General features: G+C 40.8%; 1 protein-coding gene, 1 long non-coding RNA gene and 1 pseudogene across 2 annotated transcripts; 1 reads left to right on the forward strand and 2 right to left on the reverse strand.

Moving 5' to 3' along the window:
* Positions 1 to 9,074: 9,074 nt before the first annotated feature.
* Positions 9,075 to 13,528, reverse strand: LOC109752467 (anthranilate O-methyltransferase 2). Its single transcript, XM_020311357.4, has 4 exons — positions 13,373 to 13,528; positions 12,856 to 13,275; positions 10,073 to 10,342; positions 9,075 to 9,758 (listed from the first exon to the last, which is right to left on the reverse strand). Exons 1-4 carry the CDS (start codon positions 13,445 to 13,447, stop codon positions 9,387 to 9,389), a joined length of 1,137 nt encoding a protein of 378 aa, XP_020166946.1. The 5' UTR covers positions 13,448 to 13,528; the 3' UTR covers positions 9,075 to 9,386.
* A 4,067-nt stretch (positions 13,529 to 17,595) lies between these two features.
* Positions 17,596 to 20,273, reverse strand: LOC141041914 (protein FAR1-RELATED SEQUENCE 5-like; annotated as a pseudogene).
* A 2,906-nt stretch (positions 20,274 to 23,179) lies between these two features.
* LOC109752469 (uncharacterized) lies at positions 23,180 to 25,655 on the forward strand. The gene is made up of 4 exons (XR_005770231.3): positions 23,180 to 23,548; positions 23,985 to 24,028; positions 24,679 to 24,799; positions 25,291 to 25,655. It is a non-coding gene; the product is annotated as an uncharacterized lncRNA (long non-coding RNA).
* The last annotated feature ends 768 nt before the right edge of the window (positions 25,656 to 26,423 follow it).

The following is a 26,423-nucleotide window of genomic DNA, read 5'->3' on the forward strand; positions in this document are numbered from 1 at the left end:
GTTGACTTAATATGAGTCGAGTTCCGTTGCAACCTTGGTAAGAAAAAACCTGCATACAGACAAGGCGATATAAATCATTGTATTCATTGGTCATAAAACGTATTTACACCAAAGCAGAATCCTTGTATTCATTTTCTTTTGCATCCAAAACTTTCCAGTTGAGCTTCGCTAATACTCATGGTTACAACTGCCAGATCAGAACCTGTTCCATCTCCCCTTTTGAACACCCGGAAGAACTGTTCCATAGTTGATTCATAAGTCACGACTGCATAAAGAATAGAAATTTGTTTGTATTATTCGTTCATTTTTCAAAGCTGCAACTTGTTCAAACACAATATAGCTTGGGAGTACCAGTCAGCAGCACATATTACATAGAGGCATTTAATAGCATGGGATGATGGTGGCTGGAGATAATAATATCAGAGTACAACCATCGGAGGGTCACCTCATTTTCTACTTCTACCTTTTGAATGATCTTCAGTTGGAGATGGTCTTATCGTCCAGAGATGTCACCCCAGGAGATCCAGTCATCGTCCGGTGCACCGTGCCAGATCCTCATGATTCGATAGGTCCACCGCCGTGTTGCATCAGCCGCGCCCGCTACAACACCTAATCGTCACTCAGGGGTGCCCATCCATGTGCCCCCACCACTGTGCCGACGTGTCGGTCATCTGGTTAGAAATTAATGAGTTTTCTATCAACTTATATGGATTTATTATTATTATTAGGGATTCATCTAGTTTTCTTCGTCGGTTTTGGCTAAACATTTCGTTGTCTTTCACCTCCTTCTCCTTCCGAGCCCGTCTCTTTCAGTTTGTCCTCACCCTTCCAAGGCTGCTACACCTCGACAGCCGTGATTTCTTCCAAAACTTCAATCACAAGGCAACCAATGGGTTGAAACAGCTGTGTCTGGGTCTATGGTAGGTAAATCATTATATTTTACAAGTGGTTACATCCATAGGGCCATGTTGGCTTTGTTTGAGAATTGATTTTGTCATGCCTTACCAATTCAACGAAGATTAAACTTGTAATTAGTCCCTATCAGCAATTGTGCTTCAATAATTGGTAAGGAACGAGCAGCAATCAGATAAGCATGCAGCATGAATGACTAATTCTATTTTGTTCAAATAAAAAGAAGTAAACTTGTCCTAGTTTCTGATGCTACAATAGTATTACCCCCGTGATAAGCATGGTGTAGTTTTCCTCCTTGGAAGTTTTGAACCGTATTCTACCCAGAGATGATCTTATTGGCTAAGCATATCACCCTCACATGCACCTTCCACTCAAATACAGCCAGCCCCCTCTCTATATGATTGGGCCCAAGTCAACGTTGTTTGGTTAGCAGTATATTACTAGTATAAGTTTTCTTTCGTGCAACCAAAAAGGCGTTTACCTTACCTGCCCGCTGGCCGGGTCTTTAAACTTTGGTTGCTGCTGCGCGGTGTGATCCACATCTTCAAAGAGCAAACAACAAGTTGATTGATCTCCTTCAACCTTCCGCCAGGTTAGTCATCTTCCTTAATGCTTAATTTCGTTTGGATCGTCGACCAGGGAGTGGCTCCCGGATTCCATCCCCAATGTTGCAAGCGTTTTAAGGCAGAAATGGGTTCCCCGGTTCCATTTCATTGAAATGCAACCAAGATAAAATATGCTAGGCAGGAACGGGAAATAGTTGGCTGCCTTCCTATGTGAGGATCAAACAAGTTTTCCAATATAGCTCGATAGGTTGGTATAGTTTCAGTCTTTGCTAAGGAATAATAGTTAATAGCTGGCCGTCTGCAAAGTTTTAGGCAGCCATTGCTTCATACTTGCCAGATTCCACGCGCTGCTCCTGGATCTGGAGAGCAAAGGAATGGAGACTGGAGAGGATAGCTACTATTTTTGAATGTCACGCATATTCTCTCAGCTCATGCTGCTCTTCTTCTTCTGGAAGATTAAGATCATCATATCGGTTAAGCCTTGGTGGGGGCGATGAACATCACGTGTTTTAGACTCCATTAGCTTGAAGCCATTACAAACAACTTCTCAGATGATCACAAAGTCGGCAGTGGCGGGTATGGAGATGTTTTCAAGGTATAATTCTGACCTATTATATTTTCTATCTCCAGTTTGCCGATAATAACTAAAACCACCGCTGCCTAGCACAGTCGTGACTCGTGCTAACAAGTTATTTTAACAGGCGGTGCATAATGGGGAACAGATTGCAGTGAAGAAGCTTCATCCCTTGCAAGGACTTGGTGATGACGATTTTCGCAATGAACTCCGTAACCTAAACAAGGTCCATCACAAAAATATCGTAAAGCTAATTGGCTACTGCTACGAAGCACACCGTAGATGCGTTGAACACAATGGGGATCTTGTTTTTGGGGCAATGAAAGAGCGACTTCTCTGCTTAGAGTATATTCAGGGGGGAAGCCTCGATAAACATATTGAAGGTAATTATATCATGACCAACAATTTGGTATGAGTTACTACTAGTTTGCATGACGAAGATGAATGGTTCTGAGGAGTGCACCCTTTTTTCTCTTTTCTTTTTTTCTTTTAGTGGCAGATGAATCTTGCATACTCGATTGGCCCACATGTTATAAAATCATTCGAGGGATTTGTGAGGGCTTAAATCACCTTCACAGTGCACAGGAAAAATTAATTTTCCATCTGGACTTAAATCCTTCTAATATATTGCTGGATAAGGACATGACACCCAAAATTTCTGGGTTTGGTTTGTCTTGCCTCGACAAAAGAGGAGTATCAAACAGAGATGAGAAGAGGAACATTGTAAGTCGACGGATCATGCATGGTTCAAGCCGGCCATTTATTCTTATAAGCTTATAAAAATATTTCTTTTGTAATTGCACTAACCGTGTCAATATGTTACGCTTATGATATCGTGCAGCGGGTACATGCCACCGGAATACATAGACAGTCAAATTTTATCGAACAAGTTTGATGTGTTCAGTTTGGGTGTCATAATTATAAAAATGATGGCCGGAGATAAGACCTACTTCAAGTGTTATGAAATGTCTCCCAGACACTTTATCGAGCTGGTACGTAAAATTATCCTTTCTCTATATAGGGAACATACATTGGACATTTCCACATCATACCTGCTTATTTTTGCACACAATCTAGGTGCATTATTTCCCAAGGGAAATTTAGTTATCCCCATCAATTTTGCATTCAGGTAAGTGAAAACGGGAAGAGAATGTTGCAGACAACACCAAAGTACAGACATCTTTGGAGTGCGTACATGTCTTGAAATAGCATTAAGATGTGTGGACAAGGACCGAAGAAAAAGGCCCAGCATAGAGGATATTGTCCGCGAACTAGAGGAACTAGAAGCTAAGATTGAGAGAGTAATGTTACTACCTCCCGATGAGTCAAAAGATATAATTCTGCAGGTACTTACCATCCATCGACATAAGAACTCAAATTATCATACATTAATGATACACATCTATTGCATCTGATTTGTTCGACATCGATGCCTGGCTTTGCGTAGCATTGTTGAACAATCAGCAAAATACGACTGTGTGCATCAACCGTCGCAAAGAGTGGTGTTGTCCTCCCATTTCGAAGAAAAAAATAGAAAAAATAAATAAGTTTCTGGACATCATGAACGGACCGGTGCAGGATCTGCTTCCATCCATTCTCTTGTCAGGTTCGTCAGTTGGGCAGCAAATGCAGCCGGTGTTTCCCTTCTCTCACCATGCCGTAACTTATTCCTCTCTGACCACCAAGGCCACAGCAGAAAAATTGTACGGATTTGCTCGTCGGTATTAGCCACGTAGATGATTATGCCTATTCGGTGGTTCGTACCATCTCTTTTATCTCTACCTAATAATAAAGCAGGTAGGGTTTCTGCCCGTCCGTCGCGCCAATTTACAAAAAAAAACCTGCGTTTTCATGAAATCAACCAGCAGTCCAGATTTAAGTTACGCAGAAATGTTATTTTATAGTTTTTCAAAAATCTCCCTGAGTTTTTAGGTATTCCATCCGCGGATCATATTTAAGTCAAACAAATGCTTTTCTAAACCATCCATATCTTTAAAACCGTAACTCCGATTTAAACATGTTATATAGGAAATTTGATTAGAAAAATATGTAGAATATGAATATAAGATTATTTTAACCTGTTAAGTATTTATAAATATTATTTTGTAAAATATTTAATTCAAACAAATGGTTTTCTAAATTATACGTATCTTTTAAACCGTAACTCCGATTTTAATATGTTATATATGAAATTTGATTAGAAAAATGTGTGAAATCTGTATATGATGTTAATTTTACCTGTTAAATATTTTTTAAATATTGTTTTGTAAGCAAACTTATAACTATAGCGCACGATCTATTTTTCTTTCATACAGGCGGCGATCCGAATTGCAAATAAACACCCACTATAATCATATAGGGAAAAGAAACATCAAGAACTACACATGCATACCTCTGAATACGTCGTAGGGGAAAACAACAGATTTCTCATCGCGAGTGTGAGAGAAAGCGAGAGAGAGGGAGAGGGAGGAGAGAGGGAGAGAGAGACGTCTTAGGATTAACCACATTCTAATACGTTTTGGTTTGTGTGAACACTAAGGCCACCGCCGGCGAGTGAGAAGAAGGATAAGCGGCAACACAAATATGATGCATCGCTAAAATAAAGGAGATGGACCTATTGTGGTCTTGAGTGATGGTTGTTCGGTTAAGAGTGTGTATTGTGTTTTTTCTCCCGTTGCAACGCACGGGCTCTTTTGCTAGTTATTGTAATAATGCCACAATCTCCTTTTTCCCACGTAGATTATTATGGCTATTTGGTGATTGGGACAAATTTATTATTGTAATTATGCCTGTTTGGTGATTGAGTCAATTTTTGCTACTGTTAAAATTGATTATGCATCGCTACTGATTTTCTATTTGAAGTGATTATGCCTTTGTGAAATTTATGCCTACAGATTTCTGTTTAAAGGAAAAACATGTGCTGACATAGTAAAGAAATGCCCAACCAGCAGCTGGACCGGTAGTAGGTATATTTTCCCACCCAAATCAAGCCCAACAGGGCGACTCGGACGGTCAAATTGGCCCACTACTGGCCCAGCAGCAGGAACAAACGGGGCTGGAAGGATATGTAACAGAGGAGTTCGATGTGTATGCCGCACCCGGATATTTAAGCTGGTCGAGGCGCCTGCCCGCTTCCGAGGTGGGACTAAACCTCACATGTGCGGGCGTGCATGGGGCATGCACTGCCTTGTTCGTGGGCCGGCGAAAAATCGCCCTTGACCCGCGCGCGCGGCACCTGCTCACTGGTTTAGTCCCACCTCGGAAGCGGGGGGAAGGGGGGGGGGGGGGGTCGACCAGCTTAAATAGCCGGGCGCGGCGTACTTATCGAACTCCTCCGTTACATATCCATCCAGCCCCATTGGACCCTGCTGCTGGGCCCGTAGTGGTCGATTTGACCGCCCGAGTCGCACTGTTGTGCTTGATTTGGGTGGAAAATTATACCTACTGGCGGTCCAGCTGCTGGTCAGGCATTTTTTTCATTTTTTTCCTTTAAACAGCACATATACAGTACAGTAAACAAACAAAATATGAGAATACAGTATGTTAAAACTGTGAACTCCTTCACACGAAACATTACAGAAAACATGGCAATTAATTCAGTACATAGGATAGATGTTCACATATATTTTGACAATCATAATTCAATACATACGATAGGTGTTCACACAATTATTTTGAGAAACATAAACAAACAAAATGCTTATTAAGTTTTCTGGCGCCGCACACATGTTCACATAAATAAATAACAACTTTTGACATGACTCGTGCAACCAGTTTTCTTCTTCCCACGATCGAAGTCACTTCTCTACGCCCGGTTCCTAAACGAAATATAAAGAACCGTGTGAGAAAATATAGTCGGTAGAACCAAACAAACAACATAACTTAAATAAGAATGTAAAACTTACTTCTCGTTTAGACTACATGTCGCCTTGTTACGACGTGGGAAATGACAAAGACTGCACAACGGACCACTTTGCTTCTCTCTAAAATCTTTTGGTCTACCATTTTTCGTCAAAACTTTCTCAGGATCACGTATACCTACTGCACCTTCTTCCGCTTGAATTGCTTGCTTCGCAATTAGAGCACACCTTCTGCGTCCTATGAGTTCCTCTTCCAGGATCTTCTTCCTTGCTATTATATCTTCTAGGCACTTCATCAATTCATCAAACAAGAAGGGATCATTTGCTGCAACATGTGCAGCTTCTGCAGATTTTATGCTCACTTGACTGTACCGTTCTCTCTCCTCTAGCCCAGACCAACCCCAACCAAAAAGATCACTCTTGCGCTGCACTGGCAACCCATCTCTCGCATCTTTCGACAGTCGATGAAGGACACAACACTTTGGTATTTCAGACAATTTAAGATGATGCAGAACAAAGAGAATGTGTTTGCAAGGCAGCCCTTTCCGAACCATCCTGCGACATGTGCATGATACAGTTTCTTCTGAGTTACCTGGTTCATACACAACATTATACCTGAACTTGTGGTTATTCTGCCATGTCACGATAAAGGTCTGACGCTCAATTCCCACTAGCGTCTCAAAAATCTCCAGTTCTCCCATTTTCTTCAAATCATTTCGAAGAATGTAGAAATTAGTAGGAGTGAATACTTTGGTAGCATGCTCCTCAATGTCCTTATATTCAGTAACCACGGGTGGTACTTTGTGATAAGCCTCGCAGTCATCATGCGCCTCATTCTCACGGAGGCGAACTATGCAGTTCTCATAATGCACTACCAAATCAACTATGGTCATACCATAGTCGAGGTGAAGGTGAAGGGAGGAGTTGAGGCTTTCGCTCCTCTGGTTACTACGCATACCAAGAAAAAAGCCACCCGAAAGATATGATGCTGCCCAGAGTCTCCTCTTCCTATACATCCTGTTCAGCCACTCTTCAGTTTTATCCCTCTTCCTTTTCTTCCTCTTCTTCTTCTTCTTCTTCTTCTTTTTCTAGATAGTCTTCTTCTTCTAACTTGCTTCTTTCCCAATTTGCAGATTTGCTTTAGAAGAGGAAGCTTGCGTTGATGGAGTGTACCCTTCTCTTTATGCTTCCTTCTTGTTTTGATTTTGTATGATGAACAATGTCAAACTTGCTACCTATATATGTATGTATGGACGAAACCATTGTATGCTTGTTGTTGGATATGTTGGCTATGTATATGTGTTGGATGAAACCATTTGCTATGTATATGTGTTGGATGATCATATCCATATGGCAGGGATATGATTTGGTATCTATATGTGTTGGTATGCTTGTCGAAAGTATTTTCATATGTGTGTGTGTGTGTGTGTGTGTGTGTGTGTGTGTATATGTGTGTGTGTGTGTGTGTGTGTGTGTGTGTGTGTGTGAAATTCTGTCAAATTGAATGGTTTCAAGAAAAACATAAAAAAAGGGGCTATATAGACTCTTTGCCGTCAGCTGGCGGACGGCAAAGAGCTTTGCCATCAGCTAGCGGACGGCAAAAATGCCACACGTCAGCTACCTGTTCAACCTGGGGCAGTAAGCTGCCTATTTGGAAGCTTTGCCGTCCGCGAGCAGACCGCAAAGAACGTCGAATATTTGCCGCCAGCCAGCTGACGGCAAAGCTACCAAATAGGCCAACCCCCCAGGTGCTGCCACATGGCACGCTTGGCCGTCCGCCGGCCGACGGCAATGATTCAGTGCTATTTGTCGTCAGCTGGCTGACGGCAAAGATACAAAGGTCTTTGTCGTCCGCCAGCCGACGACAATGAACGTCGTTAACCCCTTAACGGACCTAAGCTAGCAAGTGCGCCGTCCAGGCTCTTTGCCGTCAGCTGGCAGACGGCAAAGACCTTTGTATCTTTGTCGTCCACCAGCAGACGGCAAGAAGCCTTTGCCGTAGCCTGTTCAGCCGGACGTGTTGCCGTCAGCTGGCTGACGGCAAAGGTCTTTGCCGTCCGCCATGGCTGATGGCAAAGTTCCTGATTCCTGTAGTGAGTTAATCCTCTAAGCATTAAATTTTCCATCATAGAATCAATGAACATTTTTTAATGTCAACTTTCACTAGCTGCAATAAACATTGAAAAAGAAATCAATTGGAAAGTTATTAGGACCAGGAGCTCTATTGCTTTCCATTCAGAACAATGCATTCCTAGGCTCTTCCACGTAAAAGGTTTAGTGAATAGTTCATTATCTTCTATAGACAACTTTTCATCATTTGCAAGTTGTCCAAATAATTCTTTATAGTATTCAATAGCATGACCCAGGAGCTTTTCTGTCCCTTCAATTGTATTACCACCACACATGCGCAAACACACACACACAGACACACACACACACACACACACAGAGAGAGAGAGAGAGAGAGAGAGAGAGAGAGAGAGAGAGAGCACTATCTCTTGTTTGCATTAGCAATATTATGGAAATAGGAAGTGTTTTGGTCACCTTACAACAAACATCTATCATGAAATTGTTGTAACCAACACATTCCTCATCAACCAAAATCTCATTTATTTCCACACAAATAGCAGTCCTCCTACTAAACAATTCAGGAGACATAGGTTAATGATATCAATGGGATCCAAAACTTCCAACTCCTCTTGAAGCTCTTTTCTCCTCTTTTTGGAGTGCCCAAACTTATTCGAACTCCAATATGTTAATGATATCAATGGGATCCTCGTATCTTACACGCTTGTTCCAAATTTTACTACCCAAAAGAAGAAACTCATCATTCTTAACCCAGCTCAAGTAAAATATAAATTCATTGATTTTAGGTGATGTCATGACATTGTTCCCAGAGTGTAATATTAGAGCATTTTTATCAGATACACATCTAACCACATTTCTCCCATTAACTATAGGAAATAAATCCTCCCACTCACCAGACATAAGGATCCTGTCTACTTTCTCGAGAGTAGGATGGGCTTGCTTATTATTCCATGTATAGATGATTCCACTAATATAGAACTCCCTTAGAGCAAGAGTATGAATAGTAGAATTGAACAAATCAGTAAAATGATAATGATGCATTTTTGAAGTCTTTTCACCATTATGTCCAATGATATTGAAGTCTCCACCAATACTACATATATCCAGATACACTTAATAATGAGGGGATCCATGATGAGATCCGTCAGAAATTGTACGTGGCAGCCTCACACATGACCTGCACATGTATTTTAGAATATATAACATATTACATGGACAGTTACTAAGTATTTCGTGCTTAATATCCTCCGTTAAGAAGTTGTAATACATTCGAATCTGAGGGCTTATCGTAATAGTTACAACACCTGTAGAACATATAATTTAGGCATTATTCATACATATTGGCATATAAACCGTTCGCGCACGTACATGTCGCTAGTTCAGGTTTTAATGCATGGCCTTCTTCAGAGAAACCACGATGCTGGGCAACTTGGCATTCCGTTTCTCAAGATGTTTTGCAACGATGCAGGCATACACCGCAAACAGCTCATCAATAATGCCCTCGCCGAAGTGGCCAGCAATAAGTGGCTCTAACACGGATCTGATGGTCATGGAGAGGTTTCTCCCACTTCTGGCAGTGTCAAGCACCATGTGCTCGTCGTCGGAATCATCATCTTGAGGGTCCCAGTTGACTTCGACCATCCCCACATGCTCAATTTCGAAGAGCTCTGTGCGGTTGACCACTGCCTTCACCTCCTCCACTGATGGGGCGTAGAGTGGCAGGTTGAATGAGTCAAGTTTCCCTTTTTCTACGCGACCCTGCAATGGACCAGTAACCACAGTAAGACTTGATACAGAATTTATGTCAAAAAAATATAGAATATCATAGCCATTGTTCCCAGATCATGCGTTTCAGCACAAGCTAAATGCATTTTTACATTACATATGGTTATTTATGAAAAGCAAAATACGAAAAAGCTTTAGTGTCAATTCTACGAGAGATCGAGATTCACAAGAACAAAACCACTACTATGTATTTTAGGGTGAATAGGAACGATCTATGCTCAGAAGATTTAGTGTCTAATCATAACCAAATATTAAACTTGAAAATAACACAGGCATGCCAACTATACCTTGAGGACAAGTGACTGGAGAGATTCAGAAAGCAAATCCCACATGGTGCCAATTTCACCATGTGTTAGCATTTCTTCGCTCTTTCGTCCCAGAAGCATCAAAAACATTTGCCCACCACTTATCAATTCTTTTGAGCGCAGTGTAAGGAACAACTCAAAGTCAATTTGAAATTGTTCTCTGAATAGATTTACTATTGAATGTGGAGTAGTCTTTCCAATATGGATGTTTCCTTCGTTTACATACTCGCCACTTGAGAGTTCCTCGGGCACCTAAGACATTTAGTACAATCAAACGAGACATTATTTAGTGAATCTGATATCAAAATGGGATAAACTGTGCATGATTATAAGCACCAGATTTTAGAGTGGGACTAGTCAATCTACAGAAAAATATCGTAGAGAATGTATACTGTTACATGTAAAAAATGAGGGACATACATCACCATTCGTAAAACTAATAATAATTTGCAGTAGTATGAATACTATTTACTAATTTGATACAGTATATATGACTATATTATCATAATGTTTTGCGTGTACATAATCATGTTCTAAGACCATCTCCAATGGGGAGGAAAAAGCTTGGTTTGATACATTAGAGCATGGTGAATTAACCAAGTTTTTGTTCGAAAGGATTAGTGTGTCGGTGGCAATGATAGTTGGTCTATATGTAAGAGATGAGAGAGGGAAAGAGGAACAAGCATAAATAAGCAATCATGCATGGCGCATGTAACAGGCTCCAATGGATGGTGTAACATGTTACACTCATCTGAATGTTTTCCGTTCTTCCAGATGCAGACATCTAGAAAGCATTGTTGAATCCAAATAACCGATGGGTATGTAAAATTCTTTACCAACTTATTTGGTTTGAAGGACAACATAGGAATTGGACAAATACAAGAATAAGATAGAATTGCAGGTACAGACCTAAGAGTTGGAAAATAAATCAATTCTGTAAATTTGCTTGTTTGTTCACAGGAATAGGGAAAACACAACAATCCTACTAAACACGGTCTCATCAGAGTCAAACCACACACTAAAGTATAATTAGGATAGTATTATGCGCCTTTGGTCTATGTTTCAAAGGAAAAGCATGGGAATTTTAAAATCAATGTCGACTTCTTTTTCAAATTCCTACGCACAAAGAACGGGACTAAGATCCTTAGAGCATATAGCATTATAATTATGCTATTTTATTTGGTTTGAATTTGGTTTAGACAAGTTTGTAAGGATACATGTGTTTCTCCTATTTCCGTGAACCGAATGTGTCTTGCAAAATGTATGTGTTTTCCAATCATCCATTTTGCACATCCATTCTTATCTTATTCCTGTGTTTTCCTATTACACTTTTGGAGTCGTGCCAAGCAAGAGATCATAAAAAAGAGGTCCATGTGGATTGTAAAATTTTGGCATTTTTTTCTTTGAAAATGGGATAAGAGTAGAATTTCCTCCACTTCTCCTTTGGTCCATTCCTTCTAACCAAGCGAATGAATAGTACTCATAAAGAAAGTTTTCTGTTTCTATACTTTTCCTCTACTTTCTCTACGAACCAAAGAAGCCATACAAGTTTCACTTACTATAAGATGGACTCCAAATTTAGAACCCAATTAAACCGCATTACCACAGTAGTTATTCCTTACTTGGCAAGTCAGTTATTTTCATGCAACTTACTCCTTCCAGTATAACATGGTCATTTTGTACATAGTTTTTGGAAGTTTAAAAGTATGGCCCTGTTAACTAAGCTAGGTCCCTTCTTTTTATGGTATTATGGATAACCTTTGCTATGCTTTCTCGTAGAGAGAAAACTGGAATGATAAACACTGGATGATGCTTGAATATAAGTGTATGATCAAGTGTGGATGAGTACTGTTTTGTTGCAATCTGATATTTATTTTAGGCTGGAACATAAGAGGGTTTTTACTGTACCCTGGTACTCCGAAAGCACCGACTGGAGTACCATTCAGATCTGACCGTCCATATAGGAGGGTAACTTCGTCATTTCCCAAAGGTTAGCCAAAGGTATTTTGGATCTTTCCTTACTGTACCACTCCGATTGTGGCCCACGTCTGGTTTTTCGTTTGAGCCGCTGCCAACTGCAGCCCCAACGATCTCCATTACGGTTTGCCCGCCGCTGGTGCCGGCCCCGCCGCCCTCGCGTGCATGCCTCTCAGATTCGCATCTACCTACCCCATCACCCTCTACCTGTTGCCGCCTTCATGGAGACGCCTGACCCCGCCCCGACGGCTCTCGCGTGCATGCATCTCCTCGACCACCCAAGGTGGAGAAGGGGGAAGGACGACGCGAGCGGGAGGCGTGCATGCCTCTCTCATGGAGTGCCCAATAATGGACGTCTTCCCTGCCTGTCTTCGCTGCTACGTTGGCCGCATGGTGGAGGGAGAGTCCGGTGCTGGAGATAGAAAAGGAAGGGACAACCGGACGAGTGGAACGAGAACAACGTCCGTCGTGGGCGCTACCTCCGCCGCTAGCCGGCATCGAAGGTGGAGGGGACGGGTGGGGAGTAGTCAAATCGGGAGGATTTTTTTTTAAATGACACCAAAATAACCTCATGGAAAAACATAAACAGACCTGCGGGAATACCCTTTTGCCCCTCAGATGGAAGTACTCCACCGGGTTTCGAGGTAGTACTCCGTGGGACTAGTTCCGGAGTACCAACTCATAAGGACTGTTGGATTAAGGAAAATAGACGGCTTATATTAACTTCGGGGTACTGTAAAAGACCTCGAACATAATTTAGTATGACAAGTGTGCAATCATGCGTGTACCTTGGAGAGCCAATGGAGGCTGTAGGACGAGTGGAAAAGATGGACGCTCTGGCTAGGACAAAGCCTGTTGTAGAACGATCCCGGTAGCCCGACGACGTAGTACGGTGGCGTCGCCGCCTCATCGCCCTCCCCTTTCCTAGTGACAGTGTGGAACTGATCAAGCGACTGGAAGATGAGGTTGAAATCGTTCTTGGGCAAGTCATTCAGGAGAAACTGCAGCTCCACGCCGTGTTGTTCTTCGTTTGTGTTCTGGTTGTAGTCAGAGATCATGCCGGTAACCTCGGCGACGATGAATAGCGCGTTTGGGCCCGATGAGCAGCCGAGGTCAGCGACGACCATGGTGCTCGCAGGGGAGAGCGAGGTGTATACCTCTTCCACGGTCCTTTGAAGCAATGGCCTGTTCTTCAGCATGGCCTTCATCTGCGAAAAGCATGTATAAAGAGGTGCTACGCATAGCTTGATTACATGAAAGAAAGAAAGAAAGAAACGAGTGCAGGATGCTAGTTTGGATACAAACTGGGATCCTGGAGTTGGCGGCGTAGCTATTCTCTCCGTCGCCGGTAGCCATGTGGAGGACGTCCTCTACCTTCATGCTCGTTGATCGCCGGTGGTGTTTCTCTGTAATCCAGAACGTTCGAGCTCTTCTTTGTATAGAGAGGCAAGCCAGTTACGCTGTTTCGTAGTGGTTAATTATGAGCAATTAAATAATTCTGGATCTGTTCAGAGGGCAACTGGTATGCAATCACGCGTGAATCGTCGCACGTGCCTGTTTGACGAAAGCCTGGGCTTGCGTGCTTGCCTTCGTTGTGATGCATAATGTTCGGACGTGTGACCGAATCGGTGAGAATCATGAGGCATGTTCGGACGAGCTGGAAATCTGGAATGCATCTCCGATCGTGTAGTTAATTAGAATCATGAGCTGGAACGCATGTTCGGCTCACCAACACCATGCATGTTCTCATACTTCCTCCCTTCCGGTGGTTACAGGGCTTTATCTAAAAAAAAATTCGGTTTTATAAGTCTCAATTTTATTGCTGCCCATCATATGTTCAAATTTTGAGGTGCACTAAATAGTTGCATACAAAATTAAAAAGAAAACCTATGAATGTAAATGTTTTTGATTATTTATTGCTCACGCATGCATGCATTGCAATTAATGTGCTAATAAACACCATTTTTTGAGAAAAAAACAAACGCATTAATTGAGTACTTTTGTAAACTAAAAACACTTACTTACCTTGGTTGATGAGATTTCTAATTGAGCATTATACTAAATCGGAAGGGAGGAAGCATGTGATTACGGTACATGTCGACAGTGCAGTAGATAGGAATTTCCTACACCCCGAGCCAGCCTTCAGTGCTCCACTGTAGCTACAGTCCACGAAGCGTTCTCTCTCCATGGCCCGGGCAGTCCGGGGCCTCGTATAAGTGTCCCTTGGGACTTGTGCTTTGTTGGATTGGTGTTAGATAATGGCGTTGCCGTGGCCTCGACCGGTCATATGATGGAACAATTTGCGTGAGCAAACTGATAGGTCTTTCTCACATGATGCATCCTCCGTTCGTAAACATAAGACTTTTTAGAGATTCCAGTATAAACTTTATTGTTCTGCTCTGCTGGTCCTACGGGGCACGACGATTTTTGACTGTCTACTTCAACAAGTTTTGCCCGGCTCCGGCGAGGGTGGAGCAATGACGGCGGCGCACCTTCGGCTTGCTTCAGTGCTTGTAGTCGTCGCTAGGTGATCTACGGATCTGGATGTAAATTTTGTTATTTCTGATGTTCTTGTACTGCCATGATTGAAAATGAATAGATCAGAAGTTTTCACGCAAAAAAAGAAAGACATTCCAGTATAAGCTACATCCGAATATTTCTTCAAATCAGGGTGAACTTTTTTAATTCAAATTTTGCTTATAAATTCAAAAATAATTAATCATTATTTTGAAATTTCAAAAAAACTTAATCCATGAATTGTTTTTACACATTCATGAACATTTTCTGAATGAACATTCTCAAATTCATACATGTTTTGGAACTCGTGAACAAGTTTTTTTGCATAGGCGAATCCTGACCAAAATTTGAAATTCAGAATTTTTTTTGTTTTACACTTACATTTTTTTGAATCATGAGTATTATTTTGAATTTGCGAACATTTCCTGTTTTTTTATAAAAACTTAGAAAACTTTGATTTTTCATACATGTCCAGAAGATTTGGAAATTTCTGAACATTTTTATCTAAATATTCATGAACATGTTTTTTTAAATTATCAACTTTCTTTAATACACAAACATATGTTTTGAATCGGTGATTTTTTTAAATCTATGAACATTTCTTAAAATACACGAATATTTTTTGAATTCATGAACATTAGTTCAATAAGCGAACATTTTTTTCAAAATCATGAACATTTTTGAAACCATGAACATTTTATGATTTCTAGAACATTTTTTCCAAAATTCACTTTTTTAAAATTTATATTTTTTTAAATTACAAAACAGATTAAAGAAGCAAAATAAACAAGAAAACAAAATAAAAAATTACAGTGTCCAGCCCCGCTCATTGACCGGCCCAATAGGGGCGCGCTGGCATGTTCCCTAGCGCGTTACGCCTCATATAGCAGAGCAACTAATCAAGGAGCGCTCCTTCCGAAGCTTCCCCAAGGGTCAGTTGGGGCGGGCTGAGAGCGTGTCACTTGGCGCACTCTCAACCACCGTCACGTTTCGCGCTTTGGCGTTCCCTTCAAATTTTATTTTTTTTATTTTCTACATGCATTTTCAGCTTTTATATGACTTTTTATTTTTTTCAACTATTCGGGTTTTGCCCTTACTTTTCTTTGGTTTCGGACAAAAAAACTCGAATAAAAAATTTGATGTGAAAAAGCACATTTTCTTTTTTTTTCTTCCGCAAGAGATACATATTTACTTCTTGTGGAGGCACAGATTTGCTTTCGCAAGTGGCACGGCCGTGCCTCACACGAAAGGAAAAAATAGAAAAGCAAAAAACATGCTGTCCCCGACACGAATTTACTTCTCGTAGAGGCACGGATTTCCATTCGCGTTTTCCCTGGCACGGTTCGGTTTTTTCTTACTGTTTTTTCATAACAAAAGTTGATCGAAATCTATCAACATGGGAGGAATCCAATGGAGAAAACAATTCGAGCTTCGGACGCACAGTTTGAGAGATAAAACTTTAAATAAACGAATCTATGAAGTGGTATACATGCGGTGTGACACTTGTCGCAACCTAAGAGTGTGGGAGAAACCTGTGCAAAGAGCCTTAATTAGTGATTTTGGCCATATAGGAGGTCCCATCACATCTGTCGCGAGTTAGAAGTAACACTCACCTATAGTCGCGGAGGGAGTGGGGTGGCCCATTTACATCAGTTTTTTTTCTGCAAAAATTTTCCAGTTCTGATTTTTTATGCCCTTCTGTTTTTTGTGTATGGTTTTCAGTGTGGTTTCTTGGTTTATGTCTAGCATTTTCTCTTGTTTTTTGTCTTTTTTAATTTCTTCACCATTTCATTTTTATATCGTAAAGAGTAAAATATGTATTGTTTAATATTTTCTCTTTTTCTTCACTAAAAAATACTTCCATTAAAATTATTGAAATAGAAAAATAAAGTAAATTTAAAATTAAATAAAAAAGTAAAAAAATATGAAAAAAATAAATATTACTATCAAAGTCAACTAATCTGACAACCTGGAAATCACAAAAACCAAATGTATGTTGGTACGCTGACTGGCGGCAGTCGCGCGTCGCACCTAGGCCATTTAGGGCCGCTGCTGGGGACGCCACACTCGGGATCGCTTTAAACGATGTATAGAAGCATCCGGAGATATTCTAAGAAAAAGCACCTAGAGAGCCTGCCAAGACATGACTCATGTGACTGAACGATCATTGTAAAAACATAATTGAGGCACAAGGCCGCTGCAGGGGGGACGCAGCTTCGGTGCCTTTGTGAAGCAAAGGCACACAGCGCCTTAGCCCACTATATCAGCCCTCCATTCTACATTCAATGGACAGGATTCACTCAAGGCAAAAAAGGGCCTGGCCTTGGTAGTTTTCAGGTGTGAGGCGCTGGACACTCTCCAGCCTTAATATTTTCACACAGAAAATATCTGATGTTGAACATAATATGAAATGAAAAGTAATCCCATTATACAAGGGAAAATATGACAGTATAACATTGAAAATTGCAAGCAATTAACTTCATTGTATAATACGTACAACATTGAAAATTGCAAGCACTACATATCAAATGTCTGAAGCAAACAAAGAAAGAAACCCTGAACATCATAACCTTGAAATTTGCAAGCACTTAGCATTCTTACAACTCTGTAGCACAAATATTCAAGCACTTGACATTGATAGTCTGAACCATATCATTCAAATTCTGTAGCAACAAGTACTACTGATGAATAACCATCCAAGTATGTTACATAATAGGCCATTTCACTTGTACACTTAGGACACAAAAGACTATAGTTAGCCACCAAAATACCACTAGATAACTATAGTTAACCCCCAAAGTATTATCTAACCAACATCTAGATATTAGAACAAATTTCCACCATAAAACCATCATCTTCACAAGTAGGGGAGCTGTGAGGAGCTGAGTAAAGCTCTCAATGGCAATGTACTGTTCATTTCCCGCATTTGCGCTTCTCTTGTTGCGATCATTCTTCACTTCCACTTGGGGATGTACATCTGCATTTTTCCTTTTTTGCTGCAATGAAAGCTCAACCTTTTAGTGTATTAACAAATGACAAAAGAAATTATTATCTTCAGATTAGAATATACTTTTGGTCCTTTCTTGGTCGAAACAACAGGTTTAGTTGCCTTGCGCTTGGCCTTGTGCAACCTATCAAGCCAATTTTTCTTTCTCTTTGAAATTTTTGGGCTGAACCTCCTTTTTCTTCAGTTTAGCAACTCTTAGCAAGTCATCTCTTTGCTGCACATTTGGGTCAGCATTTTCTTGGTCATTACTTGGTTCATTCATAGCACTAGTAGATGCATTGAGTTTTTCCTCCAACTGTGGACCAACGCAATCAAGTGCATTTTCTAATAGCACACAACATTCTGTAGAGTAGGCTATTTTAAATGCCATACTATGAAATTTATGAGATAGTTCCTTGTACCCAAGCATAGCTTCCAGTTTTGGATTTTCTACCACATTCCTTCCTTGCCTATCCAATATACTTCCTTTGCGTGCTTCCCTAGTCCATCTCTTCAAGACATAATGTGTTGGTAGTGTTTTTATGTTCATCAAATCAAGAACTTTCAATCCATGTCCACACAACACTCCTGCCCTTTCAAACATTCCACAAGTGCATGTTGTTGTTTGGTTAAAAGGATCACCTATCACTATGCGCTCATCCTCAAAAGGTGAATCACCATGCAAACTACCAATAGCAACAACATATTTGTTTCCATCCAATACTTTACTACATGCAGCCATGGATCTTTCATACTCACTTTGGAAAGCTTCAAAAAAATTTGGAGTGTACACTTTGCTTGCTTGTACCAACATAGGGGTGCTCATCTTTTCGTTTTTCTTGCTTCAAATTCATATTCCAGCTCTTTGTTTCTTTTTTGTTCCACTATCCTTTCAAAATGCTTTAAAAATCTAACAATATGAAAATCAAATTTCAAATGGTTCTTCAATGAATTGTTGAAGCTCTCACTTAATTGTGTGCTTCTCACTCCCAAACTGAAGACGTCTCTCATAAAACATTCAGCCCACTTTTCTTTTACCTTGTAGATACTATCGAACCAAGTTTCCTTATGCATCTTTAACCTCATGTTGGCAAATGCTTCTTCAAACTCTTCCTTGTCCTCATAGCCATACATACAAGCACTAAAATCAGTGAGAATATGTGATTCTTCGTCTTCATCTTTGTCTTCACCCTCCTCTTTCTCTTCATCCTTAATCGGAGATAGATGTTTGACAGCATTTTGCATTATATGAAATGTACACAGTCAATGGTATGCTTCTGTGAACACATCCTCTACAGCTCTACCCATTGCATAATCTTGATCGGTATAAATAGTTCTTGGTTGCCTTCCATTATGCGCACCTAGGAACGTTTTAAAGAGCCATTTGAATGAGGCTAATGTTTCGTCAAACATCAGTGCAACACCAAAAACTGTAGTCTCCCTAAACTGATTGAGCCCAAGAAAAACACCAAATGGCCTATATTCCTTGTTTGTGCCAAAAGTAGTGTCAAATGTGACAACATCGCCAAAGTGTGCATAGCCTAACATCATTTTAGCATCGGCCCAGAAAATGTTTGATATATTCTCCTCACAATCTAGTTGCAAAGCATATTGAAATGATGGACTTTCAACAATTTTGTCTTGAAAATACTTTAACATGCTGCCCGCCTGACAAAAAGCCAACTCCCTCTGCCTCTTGCTTTGCAAATGATTTCTGTGATCACAAGGAGTGTAGCCGAGATTAAGTGGTCCACCAACTTGACGAGTAGCAAGCTCATATGGGACGCGGAGGAATTGATCCCGAGCTCATATGCTCCTGCATGAACAGTAAAATCAAAAAAATATCGAAAAAATTCAAAAAATTCCAAATTTTTTTTGGGAGAAACATTGACAAAAGTTCTAAGTGCCTGCAAAAATTCGTCGTGAAATCACATTCCTAGAAGGCATGGCGAAAAAACCAAAAACAGTACTCTAAAAAAGCTACTTTCAAAAGCATTTTGAAGCACTGAATTTGTTTTTTTTTTTGCCACGCCTTACAGGAATGTGATTTCATGATGAATTTTTGCAGGCACTTAGAACTTTTGTCAATGTTTCTCTCAAAAAAATTGGAATTTTTTGAATTTTTTTGATATTTTTTTGATTTTACTATTCATGCGGGAGCATATGAGCTCGGGATCAAAAGATGACTTTCGGCTCATATGCAGCTTGAGGCCTAATTCCAGAATCATCCGCGGCTTGGATTTCAAAAGCTTGAAATTCTGAAAATTTCCTTTGGGAAACCATCAGGTGGCGGGTTTGTGGCAAGTGAAGGAGGTGATTATGTTCAAGAACTACATCAGTGATTTCCAAGTTTTCGGACTCTCGATCCAATGTAAGACTCATCCGAGCTTTGCAATCAGTTCTTGTTTGAGCTCTAAAGCACTTCTGAATGAATTCTCTTTGCCCCTTTTTGCGATGACCTTCATTGGCACAAACAAATCTGCAAGAGGTTACCTTACCATCAAATTTGCTCACATTGTTGTACCTTTTCCTCACATGAAAGCCAACACGACCACCATATGCTCTCCAAAACAGCCAAGCCTCCTGTGAACTTTTAAAGAACATGCCAACTTGAGGCATCCCCTTATCAGATTGTGACATTGCACACCACCCAATTTATCTGCCATCGCCAACACATATAATCAGCTGACTAAATTGCACAACACCAACTAATATTCTAGATGCAAACTTGAAACAATTACTAATACTAATATTGCACTAATATCTGGTGTGTGCGTGTGTGGTGTGTGATCTGAACTTGCACAACCATGTATTATATCTGGTGTGTGTGATCTGGACTGGTCAAAAGAATTACTACAACTTGCAGAACCATGTAATTAAACCCATTAACAGTCGCGTGAATGGCGCCTCCTAGCGCTTGCCACGTCGAATGCGTGGGTTGGCTAGAAAAGTAAAAGGGATAAAAAAAAGGAAAAGAGTGGAAAAGTTCTCTAGGGAAACCCTCTCACCCCACGTCTTCCGCCTCCCTTCGCCTCGAGCGCCTCCTCCTCCCTCTCGAGCGCCGCCGCCTCGCTGACGCCCCTCCTCCTCCTCCTACCTGCCGCCGTCTCGCCGCTGCAGCCGTCCCCAAGATACACCCTCCCCCCGAGGCAAGCGCGCAATCCCCCGGCGGTCCATCTCGGCGAGACCAAGGGCGCGCCTCGTGGCCGTCGCCCGGCGCTGCTACTCCGGCCGCCAGGCCTTCGTTCTCCAGGGCGGGACTGCGCCGGGAGGTTCAAGGAGTTCAACGCCAACAACATCCGTGACACCTTCCGTCTCCTGCTCCAGATGGGCAATGTCCTCATGTTCGGCGGCCAGGTCCCCGTCGTCAAGGTACAAGCCGATTGCCCAAATCGAATTGGTCATTTTATTTGTGAGATCTCATCCGATCTGCTCCCTGTTGTTTGCACAGTAGATGGGACGGATGGCTGGCCAGTTTGCCAAGCGAGGCCTGATAACTTTGAAGAGAAGGACGGGGTTTAGCTGCCCAGCTACAAGGAGACGACGTCAATGGCGACGCGTTCGACCTGCAAGTTTGTAGCAGAGTTTTGTTGCGGTACCTGTAGTCGTTGTCCTCTTTAAATACCCCCTGTTGAATTTCTTCCACATATCTCCTTATCACGACAAGGCAAGTGATAGGTTGCTGGTTTTATATACTATTATGTTGCTATTACTAGGGCCATGTTTATCCAGTGAATCTTATGAAAGCTTCTCCATGAATCGAATTCTTGATACTCATTGGGGTGCCATGACTGATGGTGATGTAAGTTCTTGCATGCTGAAAATTAGTGGCAAGAGCCCTGAAGTGTACTTAAACACTAAATTTTTTAAAATTTGTTTGCATTGAACTACAATTGCAACTTTAATACCCATTTACTTTGTCGATCCTTGTGAATGATTCCCTGGAACTTTTCGCCGTCTCTTATCCGGCATTTTTCTATCTCGCTGTCTACTGCGTTGGCGAGACTAATTAGATGCTTTAGTGATTCTCTTTTGAAGCATCACTACTAATGTTTTGGAAGCATGCCCACCATGATTTGTAAAAATGACATGATGAATGTGCTATCTGTATTAGTAATGCATCTTCTTATTTCACCCAGAGTAATTCTGTTTAGTTACACCTTTGCACAGATATTTTAGTGTTTCTTGCTTTCACCGGTTGATTTGTTTCTATGAGTTACTGAGAGCTACTCTGTATTTTGTTCCTATTGATGTACAGGTTATACTGATGAAACTTCGGTTATCAAGGATGTACCATGTATCTACTGAGTAATGCTAATAGTTTGCTCTTTGTTGTCCAATACTTCTATATATGGATTGGTTGCTCCACTTCATGTGACTCCGTGAGAGGTGGGATTAGATTTCCTGTTCAGTTTATGTGTTTCAAGAAAGATATTTGGATAATTTGAGATTGTCATTTATATTTGGATGTTCTTCTTCTCCGCGGGTATATTCCCACATTGAACTGGATTATTGCTATGATTTGGTTGATTCAGACATATTGTATCTTGAATGGCTTTCACTGCTGGGGAAATCAAGCGATGGAAGGTATTTTTTTCAGTGATATTGAAGCACATTGATACTGTTATACGATGCATCATTTCTTTTTTCTAATCTGAATGTGCTTGCGTTCAGAAAATTATTTGTTCATTTTTGCTTTTTGAGGCATATAACAGGATATGACTTTGTTGTTGAAAATCCATTAAAGAGATGGAAGATAAAATTATTTGCAATCAAATCTGAGATGCATACTATTGAATGCCAATATTTATGCTAGATCTTTGAATAGTTTAGTGTCCAGTATATGAAGCAGTGAAGTGAGAGCATGTAGTAAAGGTAGGGTAGGTATGATTTTATCTCAAGTTGTGTGTGAAACATCCTAGCAATTACTCATGTGGTTAGATAATGATATATTTAGGATGGACCTTTAGCTGCTGAAAGCTGGCAGTTTATTTTTATTAATTCTCTGTTGCCATTTCCTAGAATTTCTTACTTTTTTAATAGGTGTTATGCTTTACAGATCCATGGCACTTGTGATGTTATCTGATACTCATTTGTGGGCCTTGCGGTTGTCGTTCTCATGGCTCTGCCATTCGCGTCTATGCAGGGTGAGCTCTCATCTGTTTGTCTGTTTACTTGGTCGTTCGTAGAGAATATATTTCTGGTGCTTTGTCTTGGTTGATAGCGTATTCTGCTCTTGCGTTCTTACTATCAAGGAGATGGATAGATATAGATTCTAGGCATGTCCTTGGTCCCTGCAAAGTAGTTTTTCTTTGCCTTCCATGCTTTATTGGGTACCTTGCTCTTTTCCACCGTTGGTCAGGAGACAAATATAGCATCAAATTGGGTAGCAGAAAATAAGATTTGTTCTTTTACAAGGATTACAGTGTGTCCTATCGACATCTGGTTTCAGAACCTGCCAGATTGGTTTCCAGTTCATGCTTCTTAGGTTCTGCGGATAACTATGGAGCAATGGACATTCTTTGCTCCACTCATGAATGCATGCACAAAAGTTGTTCCCTCATTTATTTTTCTGTGCAATTCATGATTTATTGCCTGGTGTGCATTCATGTTACCTTTTCGGATTGTTCTTTGGTGGCTGATACAGATGCAAAAGAAAATTTGAAAAGTTGGACCAATGATATAGTGCTTGCTAAAAACAACAACTCTAAATAATTGTTGCAGGTTATTTGTGAGGATAGACCCAAAACTTCTTTCTACATCTATACCTTCATGTTCCTTGTTAAAAGTGTCTTCAAGAAATGCCATCTGTTCACTTATTTCTTTGCTCTTGGCCTTTTCTTCATTTACATGTACTCACTGAAACCTGACATGGCATGTGTAGCTGAGGAGGCGAGCCATCAGTGTGAGTTTCAGGAAGAGATGACAACACAAGTGATCTTGATTGGTAACATGTTTGGAATTGTTGTGCATGCATGGTACGAACATGTGCAACACTAAGAAAACCAAAACAAAAGTGAGCTTGTGGTTTGCGGTGTTTTCCCTCTGAATTTTCTCATTAGTATGTCCAGAAAGGCATATTAGTGGAAGAGCATACAAGAAAACCTTAACATGTTAGGAACTTTTTCATGTACTAGAAGGTTGTTGTACAGAAATTTTCTTCTGAAACCATGTCATAATCTTAGATTTCCCATTAGTTGGTTGTTGGTCAGTTCTAAAACTATCTGTACATTTTGCCCAAGGAATTTGTTTTCTTATAGTTCATTGATTATTTTGGATTAACTCAATGTGATCTTCCCAATCTAATATATGTACTTTTAGCTCTAAGGACTAGCAAGAGTTAATGATGCAGGTTGTGATTGTGAATGAAGTACCGGTTGTTGCTAATTTCGTATTTTTGTTTGTACAACTCAGGTGTTTGATGCATTTCTTCTCCTGAAAAGGGATAAGTATCTGAGGTGATTTCTTGTTTGCATGATATTACAGTAGGCATGTTAAAATGTTGATGTTCCTTTTGACCATGCTAATGTGTTTGTCCACTCACTGCGCCTACTATGTTTTATTTATTTTGTCTCAGGGAATCTACTTGGCTTTCAGTCTATGAATATTTAGATCAATATATTTTAAGGTTGTAAAGACTAAAGATCATAAATTCATTGTTTACTCTACCAAGTTTGTTCCTCTTTGAGGATGATTGTAGAAACTATCAGTCCATTCCTACTTTGTTTGCAACCTATGGTATATCCTCATATATGTCAAGAGGTCCTTCTCATGCATCTTTTCATTATGATCTGCGTTAGCCTCCTTTGCACCCATTACCTTGAGTTTCAAAGTGAACATGTTGATATTTATGTCATTTGATTCTTGGCTAAATCAAGACTAATCTTACTCTTGAATTTTTCTTGGGATACTAAGTATGAGACAAGCATGCTTCGGTATTTAGGACAAACTGGAAAGAGTGACTGGGTTTAAACAAAACATATAACAAAAAGTAAAACAATTTAGGTTTGGGGGTTTTCTGTAGGAATTTGAATGGATTAATGATCAGCATCAGGTATTCTATTGATGAGCCGTGTGTTTTATGAAGGATTTGTGTGTTTTTTTGCAGGTCATATCGGATCGAGTGATAGCAGAGGGTCTCAGGCCTGATGAATCGAATGTTGACGTGGGACCAGTTTTTGTGATGTCCAGCTCATCGTCCACTGAGGCACCGCAGAAGATGGTCCAAGGTCTACTTGTTATTTTTCTTCATTACCCAAATTAGTAGTATCCCTTGACAGTCTTACCTTCAGTAAGATCATTCTTAATTAGTTTTGTGCACTAATCGATAGCTCATGTCTGATAATGGGTGAGAGCCAGTTCAAGTTAGCATGAACACATTAAACAGTTCAAGTTAGCATGCTCTCATAATCCTAGGACTGTATTTCCTCAATAATCGAAGTTACAGTGACCATAAACCTATGATACGATACTGTATATTTGAGAAAATAAATCATGTGAGTCAATTTGAACTGGGGACATATCATGATGAGTAATGTTAACGTCTTGGCTAATAATCAAAGACAATAACTGCAAGAGGAATAATGTAATTCGAAGTACAAAAAAATGTCCTGTTAAGAAATTTCCAGCATGTTTTATACTGACATCTGTTGTCATTCTTATGAACCTCTTCTATCTTGTCTTTTTGATTTGTTTTTGCTCATATGGCTTTCATGTACAGGCAAAGTTAGGAATCTTCCTGTAGTGTGGTCATTGCCATGTTGGACACTGCCATTCCTCTGTGATGCAATTTCAAGAATGGAAAAGGTAGCAGAACAAGGCAGTGCTATAGCAACTGCTGTGGAAGGGGTCGATGGGGAAATAGATTTGCAGATAGCCTTTTCCAGTTTCTCAAGGCCACCCATGACATATTCTATTCAGGCCTCTTTGATTAACTAGCTGATGTTATATTTTGGGTCCTTCAGGTTCTCATAGAAAATCTTCGAGATCATATGTTCAAGCCTTCCTTGTTTGTCCACTATCATGATTGAAAATAGCAGGTAAATTGGTACTGCCAAGAATACATATGATGCGAAAATTTTGTAAGACTGAACCATTTTAGTATGATTGAATCTTATTATGTGGTACACTTATAACTTGTCTCTAGAAGTGAGAAGGGGCCTAATGAATCTTTGTAAGATTTTTAAATTACATTCTAAGCGCGATTCAGTTTCTAAATATGGTTGATCAAGCATGATACTGAACTCTTACAACATACGCAGATGGCCTTATCTTTGTTTCTGGATTGATCGGTCTAACATTTAAACTAATATTTCTAACTAAAATCGCTCTGGAGCGACATTGATGACCAAATAAGGCGGCCCAATGTGCTGAGAAAAGATAGGGGCGCATAAGAATGCCTCAAGAGGCGCGCAAAGGCGCGCCCCAACCACTAGTCCCATAAAAATGTCAAAGCATTACTACTAGTGAAAGCATCATCTCAACTTCTGAATAATTAGGTGCTCACGGTTTGAGCTTGGCTGCAGTAAAATTCGACTAAAATCAGAATTACCTCCGGCGAAACGGCGACTGCTGCTCCTCCTTCTCCTGGCCGCCGTGCTCCTGCCGCCGGCCACGTCCCGGCTCGGTGACCACGAGCCCCCTCCTCCCCCGCACCCGCATGCCCACCAGCACCGGGTCAAGAGCGGCGGCGGTGCTGGCAGCGGTGGCGCGAGGCCACGTGCTCACCACCGCGCTCGTCGCCGCCGCGTCGCTGCTGCCCGTGCTCCTGCTCTACCTCTGCGTCGCCATCGCAGTCCGCCACATCCGCGGCAAGGGGGAGGGCGGCCGCGTGTTGCAGCAGGCGTCCCAGTC

This window comes from Aegilops tauschii, chromosome 2 (genome assembly GCF_002575655.3).
Source record: "Aegilops tauschii subsp. strangulata cultivar AL8/78 chromosome 2, Aet v6.0, whole genome shotgun sequence".
NCBI classification, from domain to species: domain Eukaryota; kingdom Viridiplantae; phylum Streptophyta; class Magnoliopsida; order Poales; family Poaceae; genus Aegilops; species Aegilops tauschii.

Bases quoted from the DNA above. Each gene is read 5' to 3' on its own strand.
- LOC109752467 (XM_020311357.4), bottom strand. From the start codon at position 13,447: ATGAAGGTAGAGGACGTCCTCCACATGGCTACCGGCGACGGAGAGAAT. The intron at 13,276-13,372 runs GTTTGTATCCAA...TGCTTTTCGCAG, and splicing joins CCGCCAACTCCAGGATCCCA to ATGAAGGCCATGCTGAAGAA. The intron at 9,759-10,072 runs GTATAGTTGGCA...GGTCCATTGCAG, and splicing joins TCCAGTCACTTGTCCTCAAG to GGTCGCGTAGAAAAAGGGAA.